Consider the following 8,533-nt stretch of genomic DNA (forward strand, 5'->3'; position numbering starts at 1 on the left):
CAGATCGATGACCCCAACAGCAACCTTGAGGAGGTGATTGATGAAGCTGATGCCATCACCTCGGTGAACAATCTGGGAAGTAAGCAAGCCTTGAATACAGATTACCTAGATTCTGATTATCAAAGAGGACAGCTGTATCCATTCCCCCTCAGCAGTGATTTCCCGATGGCCACATTCACTCTCACAAATGCAGCTCCGATGACCCCGTCCTTCAGGGAACGGTGGTACATGAATCTCAACAGCCTAATGGACCAGGCCTTGGTCCCTCAGTGTGGCAATGGGGAAAACCTGTATATCATCACAGGTGCAGTGCCCTCAGACCACAAAGTTAAAGACAAAGTGACGGTCCCTAAGTTTGTTTGGCTGGCAGCCTGCTGTGCTGTTCCTGGAGGCTGGGCTATGGGCTTTGTCAAGCACATCCAGGACGGTGATGTCATAGAAGATGTGATGGTGAAAGATCTTGAGAAACTGCTTCCATCTAACCCTCAGCTGTTCCAGAACAACTGTGGTGAAACTGAGCAAGACACAGAGAAAATGAAGAAAATCCTGGAAATGGTTAACCAAGTCCAGGATGAAGAGCGAACGGTGCAATCTAAAGTGATCCCTGTTCCTCTCTCCAGCACAAAGAACAAGAGGTCTGCTGTTTTGTCTCCAGAGGCACCTGAGGAAAGTAGTAGTAGCCTTTTGGGAAAACTGATGGGCATCATTGCTACCCCATTCATCAAGCTTTTCCAATTGATTTGTTACGTTATGGTGGGAGTCCTGAAGTACACTGTCTGTTTCCTGTGGTACCTTACCAAACAGGCGATAAACGGCATAGAAAGTTGCCTTTACCACCTGGGCTCAGCCACCGTCTCATACTTCATGGCCATTGGGGAAGAGTTGGTGAGCATTCCCTGGAAGGTGCTCAAGGTCACGGCCAAGATCATCAGGGCCATTCTCCGGATCCTTTGTTGTCTGCTGAAGGCTGTTTGCCGTGTTCTGGGCATCCCTGTCCGGGTGATTGTGGATGTGGCCACTTTCCCTGTGTATACTGTGGGTGCTATTCCGATTGTGTGCAAGGACATTGCTGTGGGCCTTGGTGGCACTGTGTCTCTGCTAATTGACACTGCATTTGGCACTATGGTTGGTCTGTGTCAAGTTATTTTTGGTATCTGCAAACGGATCGGCTACAGGATTGCTTTTGACAATTCTGGGGAGCTATAGAACTCAAAAAACTAATAGTGTTCAGCCACAGTGAATTTGATTTTTTTTTTTTCATAGAGAAATCTGGAATGTTTTATCTTTACAGTGGGCTTCTGTCGAGTCAATGATTATAGTTGACCGCTGGTGGGGTATCTGTCTGTTTTAGCAAAGGAAGATGGTACAGTTTAGACTTGATCCAAGAGAGACGTTCAGGGTGGGGTTATGTGTAGGTAATCTGCTGTGTACCTCCGGTGATATGTGCAGACTTTCAAGCCATTAATAATTTCAGTTATTCACTGATATAGATGAGCTCTGAGATACTCTGGTGTTCATTTATGATGATTAAAAATTATAGGGGTGTAGACAACTTTGGAAACCCTGGTGGCATAGTGGTTAAGTGCTACGGCTGCTAACCAAAGGGTTGGCAGTTCAAATCCACCAGGCGCTCCTTGGAAACTGTATGGGGCAGTTCTAATCTGTCCTATAGGGTCGTTATGAGTTGGAATCGACTCGACGCCACTGGGTTTGGTTTGGTTTTGTTAGACAACTTTAAAATTATAGGGAAGAAGACAACTTTAAACCAAAGGGTTTTTGAGAAAAGAGGAAGGGAATCTTGTTCCCCTCATTACTCCCTGAGGCTCTAGATAAAACTGAATAAATATCCCTGGCCAATTTGTTAGCAATTTCTGCTTTTTCTCCTCAACCCAACTGAACTTGGTGAAATGCAGACAATGCCTCTCTACTGAGATAACTTTCTAGGCTGGGATTAGAAAGCCTGCTGTATCTGTTAGCTTTCTGTGGTTTCCAAGTTAAACCTTGCTGCATTTTTCTTTTCAATAACGTTAAGCATTTTTGTTACTCTGTACTTTGCCAGATGTGGCATGACTAAGTGAGAATATAAGAGCAAAGATTTTCTTGCCCCTTGAACAGTGTAATACAGTCCTCTCAGGTGTAAGGAAGAGAACTCAAGGGTGGGAGCCCTTGGACATTTTCAGCCAATCTTGGATTCACTGGGTATATATTAAAGCTGTAGTTGAGAAGGTTGAGTTCAAAGACCTGCATGCTAAGCTAATATGTATATTCATATTCTGCAACATACTAGATCAACCTTTCTTAATGCATCGGGCAAGTACCCAGGATGGTGAACCACTCAAACTTTTAGGCTTAAATGATTGTTTTGGTCTAAATGTATAGAAAAGAGCTGCACACACACACACACAAACTTAAAACAAAAAACTGCTCTAATAATTTTGAAAAAAAAAAACTGTATATAAAAATACTTGATTAAGAATTATTACCTCTTAGAAGATTATTTTTATAGTGTGTTTGAGGTTGGAAAAGATAGCTCTCCCATTAAGACAAGTTCAGTTTGAGAGCTTATCTTAAATTTTTGGATCAAGCACTTGTCATTTTAAACCTTGCACTGAAAATGGTAACAGGAGAAAGCAGAGCCTCCCAAACTTTGCTCTACCTTCCACAGCTGGGATGGAATCACCTAGATTTTTCTGAATGTTCTAAAGAGTGGCTGTGAGGCAAGAAAGGGCCAAGTGTAAAATACCGGCTTGAGGGTGCAGGCCACCAGTCATCAGAAAGGTAGATGCAAAAATTAGATGTTGAGAAAGACAGAACATTCAAGGAGAGAACAATGGGTCAGCCATTTGCATTGGGTTGGTCAATGAGAACTGTTAGTACAGTGGGAATTAATGTTGCAGAAAGATAGTTGAATTAGACCCAAAGTAGAGCAGCAGCCAATGAGCTGCCATCCTGATGGATGTGTGATGCAAGTTTGGGGAGTATGAACACTAGATCAGTACATGATAGGGAGATAGGCACTAGATTTATCTAATAATTTTAAGCAGTATTTTATAAACACTCATGTTTGTGAACATAAAAGTCTGTCAGTGGGCCTGCCTTCATTTCAGGCATGTGAAGGTAAACGAAAGGGTGAGGTTTTACCTTGGTAATGATGATGGATGAAAGAAAGGAAATCTCAGATGTGACCCCAGAGACAGTCTGGTTAAACCTTCATCTGATAAGGAATCTGGGGCACAAGGAGGCAACCGGCTTGCCCTCAGTTTCATGACTAGCTGATGGCAGATCAGGAGCCAAGTCTTTTGCACATATCCTGTCACACCTGGGATGTCAGATACGTGGCATGCGTGCTGCTATTCACCTGCCTCCCTGACCATAGCAAAATTCTCAAATTCATCAAAAAGACCCAGGCCCTGACTAATCAATTAAATTTGGCATGTGTCATGAAGACATTAGATTCCCATGCACAATATCATACTGTTGCATCCCGTGGGATCCATTATTCCCTCATAGTACGTATTTGCGTTCTGAAAGGCCCAAAGGAGGCACCCACAGCAGCCTGAGTCCCCAGGGACCATGCAAGGGACAGTGCACCCAAACCATTCCTTTGTGGAGCTGCTTGGAAATGTCCTCTTTTAGAGTTTTTTAGTGTCTATTTATTTTTACATGACCATTTTTGGAATCTGGGAACGGACAGTAAAGCAAAAAATACCCTTACGGCTAGGTGGCTGAGGCTCCTCTGGACTGCTAGTGTTGGCTGTGCCTCTGAAACAGGCTGTATTGGGCCTGGAGCCCAGCAGGTGGCTGAACTGCTGACCTCGTCCCAGTGAGCTACACTGGGCCTTGAGGCAGGAGTTCAGGTTTATTAACCCCATTTTTTTTTCTGGCTTGAGGAGTTTGCTATGGCTGTGTTACATCCTCAGGCCCTTGGGGAGGACAGACACCTCTTCATGCTTATGAAACTGACGTTCTTGTCTGTGGTTCAGCCATACCTTTGGACACTCCTCTTTTCACTTGGGCCTTTTGAATGGTGTTTTCTCACTCAGCATAAGCACTTCCCCCTAAATGCAGACTAGGGATTTGAGAGAAGGAACCAAAGTGAAGTACTCTTCATTTGTTCAATCATCCATTCATCTATCAAACATGTGCTGAACACCAGGGTGGCAGAGATGAACAGCGCATGGATCCCATCTTTGAGGAGTTCAAAATCTAGTGGGAAGAAGCGATGGCACAATAGATTCCTGTAACATATCCTGGTATGTGCTGCAGTAAGAGTACCAGAAGCATGTTCTCTGGAGTACAGGAGAAAAAGCAACAAAACCAGGGAATCAGAGAAGGCTTTACAGAGAATGTGACAAAAGTCAATTGGATATTTTGAAGCTATGTGCAATGCCGTGGACCTTGCAGATGATCAATAAAGTAATTATTGACAACTTGTTAGCATTTCCGTAAAATATCTAAAAGGGGAGAATCCTAACACATGAAGTGAGGTTTGGGGATTATCTCCATTACCTAGTGCTGCTGTAACAGAAATACCGCAAGTGGGTGGCTTTGACAAACAGAAATTTATTTTCTCACAGTTAGGAGGCTGGAAGTCCGAATTCAAGGCACCGGCTCTAGGGGAAGGCTTTCTCTCTCTGTGGGCTCTGGGGGAACGTCTTTGTCCTTCAGCTTCTTTTTCTTGGCTCCTTGGTGATCTTCACATGATTTGGCATCTTTCTTCCCCCCTCTCTACTTCCTCTTCTGTTTTCCTAATTTGCTTTTATAACTCAAAAGAGATTGATTTAAGTGACACCCTACACTAATACTGCCTCATTAACATAACAAAGAAAGCCCAGTCCCAGATGGGGACAGGTTTGAAAACCAAAAACCAAACCCCTTGCCATCCAGTTAATTCCAACTCATAGCGACCCTATAGGACAGAATAGAACTGCCCCATAGGGTTTCCAAGGAGCCGCTGGTGGATTCCAACTGCTGACCTTTTGACATGTTTTGGGGGGACACAATTCAAAGCATAACAGGGATTATCTGTGATTTTTAAATTTTTTTTCCGTTTTCTTCTTGATCCATATTAATTCAAACAGTAACATATTAGCTTCCAGTCACATTTGGCTTTTGTTCATTGTTTAAAATTTTGAGTCATACATGAAGAAAACAAAGAGGGTATAACAGTGAACAGCCTTAGAACTACTTTGTTGTTTTTCTGAAAAGCCTTTTTTTTTTTTCTCAGCTGTTTGGAACGTACACTGTTTGTGATTGTCTTTTACATATAAGCACCAAAGGCTTATTGCTTCCTGATTCTGAATCATACTGAAAATTATATAAGTACTCTTACTTGTTTACTCATTAGGAAACTCTCACAGCCTGAGAAATATAGCAAGCTATCTCTGAGGAGGGACAGGTCCTGTCTGTGGCCTTTAGTGTAGGGTGCCCTCTCTGGAGTGGAGGTGGCAGTCATTCTTGGCTGCCTTCCCAGTGTGGGAAGGGCCTGGTGTGTGATTCTCTGTCTTGTTCAGCATTTGGCGTGCCACACAATACATGTTTTTCAAAATGTTATACAATAAGCAATATAGTGTGAACTGCTTGATTTTCACAAATGGGATCTCAGGCTTCTTATTGCCTCTCTCTGGAAGTATTTTCCTTGATCATGAATTGAGTTCTAACAATTATACTCCAAATCAATTATTCTTAAGCTTCAATTTCAACAAAGAAAGTGCTCTTATATATACCACTTGTTACTGTGTTGAGTGTATCTCAGGAGTCCACAGTGAAATGCTCTCAGAAGTTGGACACAAGATTACTCCTGGAGGGCAGTGTTGCCTAATGGTTAAGAGCTCAGGCTCTGGAGTCAAAATGACTTAGGTTCGAATCCTGCTGTCACAACTTACTGTGTGTGGTCTTGGAAAATTTACTTACCATCCAAAGCCTCAGCTTTCTCATCTGTAAAATGGGGCTGATTAATAACCTCAGAGGGTTGTTATGAGAGTAAAGTGAGCTAGTGAATGCAAAGCACTCATCGCTGTGCCTGATACATTGTGAGTGCTCAGTAAACATTAATTGTTGTTGCTAAGAAAATCCACACATCATGGATGAGATTGGTTGGGAGTCATCTTAGAGGTCAGTATGTCTCTAGATCAAAGCTGGAAGGACCAGAATCATAAGTCTAGATCATGATTGAGAAATGAAGGAAGCCTGAGCCTCATCAGCAGTGACAACGTGTCTGAAGAAACAAGTGAAGCTGGATCTGGAGTTCAGAAAATAGGTGATCAGAGAATAGGAACTCAACATGTTTCCAACATTATTCAGCAAGGGAGAGCTGAGCATTTCTGGTCACTGGAGTAGAGAGGAATTTTCCCTCCAGGTCTCTACTTTGCTGAGCCCATGGTCACAAAACCTTCCTTCTATAATAGATTCAGCTTCCCCAAAACCCTACTACTTGGAAGAGAGTAAATTAGAGAAGGGGCATGTGCATTTTAGCTGCTGGAAAGAATGATGATCTCCACTATTCAAAACAAAACACAAACCTGTTGCTGTCGAATCGATTCCGACTCATAGCAACCCTATAGGATTGAGTAGAACTACCCTATAGGGTTTTCAAGGAGCTGCTGGTGGATTTGAACTGCTGATCTTTTGGTTAGCAGCGGAGCTCTTACCCACTTCACCACCACTATAAATAGTTACTCTTCTTTATTCTCCAGCCTCTTGTGAGTTAAAGAATTAAAAATTTGTTCCCAAAAGACTAATTGGCACTGGGGTATAGATAAAGTAGACTTTCTGGACCCCCACAGTTGAACCCTAGGTCCTGTGCTACAATAATCACCCACCTTCTCCCCCCCAACACACACACATGAGGTACAGTCCCCAAGAGGCCCTGTCTGTCTTCTTCAATGCCATCTTTGGGTTGTCCCATCCCATCTGCAATACCTATTACCAGTGTTAATGCTGATAATACTGTTGGAACTTGGGTGCTTGAGTATGACATAAAACTGTGTGGTATCTCTAAAGATTGTATAATAATTTTTTTTTTAATTAGAGATTATTTTTATAAAAAAAGAGTCCATGTAATAATTTGCTCATCAGATACCGAAAGATTAAATTTGGCCATTTGTTCAGAAATGATAAGGGCTCTACTTATTCCATGTGTTCTGACTTGGCCCACTTAATGGAAAAACATTTAAAAAGAGTCATACTGGCAGATGCTCAGAGCTCGTGGACTTAGGTCCTGAGCCACCCTTTTCCATTGGCAGACTCTTCTCTCTCCTCCTGGGCTCCTTACTGGAAATTCTCTCAACAGTCTTTGCTTCTTGCTTCAATGTGATGGAAGTGCTGGGTGCCTTCTGTGTTGCTATGCCTTGGCCTTTCAGGACTGACCTTGCCTCTTTCATCTTGATATACTTACACCCCAGAAAGGTCACTTTTCCAACCCAGGTCCTCTTCTCTATGGGCTACTGCTCAAGGAGACCCAGCTGCATGGGCCCTTGTCTCATGCATACCCTCCCTAGACACAACTAAAAGTTTCCTCCTGGACAAGAGGTAGGCGTTTGTGAGGACAAGAAGGGGGCTTGGCTGATGCAACCACCCAGAGTTAAACTTACATGAATTCTAAAGTATAGGAAAATATAATTCATGCTTAATGAGAGGGATTTTAAGAATAAATACAATAATTTGGTGGTGGTAGTGGTGGAGGAATGGCAATGCCTAAAGTTGTTATGAACCTGGTCTCATCATGATTCTCATATATGCCTAAAAGTCCTTTGTAAATACAAATGTATTTTGGACATTTCTTGCCCATCTGAAAAAGTTTATAGGCTTCCTTTTCATCTGAAAATGGCAGACTAAACCATAGAGTAACCTTATAGTTTGCAGAAGTACTTTCCCCTACGGGGATCTGAAACCTTGCACAAAGTAGGGTAATGCCCAGCACATCCACAGCCATTTAGGCCTTGATAGGAGAGGCCTAGGACTCCTTTCCTCTTTTCTTGGGAGTGCTCTGTTCTTTTATTGTGTAGAAAAAAGGCACACTCACTAAGATGGACCAATATTTAGTAAAAAATAGATTTTTTTTTTTAAACAGGTGAAAGTACTATACATGATCAATACTCCTTCAATTTGGGATATCACTATACAGAACCATCCTGCAGGGTCAATGTTATGGGAAAAGCTATGTTCTTACAAAAGATTCCAGAATTTCTGGCTTCTTTGTTAGGAAAAAGGGAGCCAAGATCAAATTCACTATGAATTCTCCAGTAAAGGGCTTCTATAAAGTGCCGTGGTATAGGATTTGTTTGTTTGTTGGTTTTTTTTTTGTTGTTGTTGTTTTGATTTTGGTTAGTTTGTTTTTAAGCCTGCACTTTGGAATGAATCTGTAGACCTGGGTTCAAGTCTTACTTCTGCTGTCATGCTTTGAGAAAATCTACAAAGCTTTGTAAACTTTAATTCCTCGCCTATAAAATGTGGCTAAATAAAATTATTAACCACATATGGCTGATGTAAGGATCAAAGGAGACAATGTGCTTTGTAGACTATAAACCATCAT

The 8,533-nt window shown here is 42.2% G+C and overlaps 1 protein-coding gene across 1 annotated transcript in view; it reads left to right on the forward strand.

The window, feature by feature from the left end:
- Positions 1-4,430, forward strand: part of ENDOD1 (endonuclease domain containing 1) — a 37,196-nt gene extending 32,766 nt beyond the window's left edge. Inside the window, exon 2 of the mRNA XM_064288834.1 lies at positions 4-4,430. Within this exon, the coding sequence (XP_064144904.1) occupies positions 4-1,206 (1,203 nt within the window). The 3' untranslated portion in view covers positions 1,207-4,430. The remainder of the gene's footprint in view (positions 1-3) is intronic.
- The last annotated feature ends 4,103 nt before the right edge of the window (positions 4,431-8,533 follow it).

This window comes from Loxodonta africana, chromosome 7, assembly GCF_030014295.1.
Source record: "Loxodonta africana isolate mLoxAfr1 chromosome 7, mLoxAfr1.hap2, whole genome shotgun sequence".
NCBI classification, from domain to species: domain Eukaryota; kingdom Metazoa; phylum Chordata; class Mammalia; order Proboscidea; family Elephantidae; genus Loxodonta; species Loxodonta africana.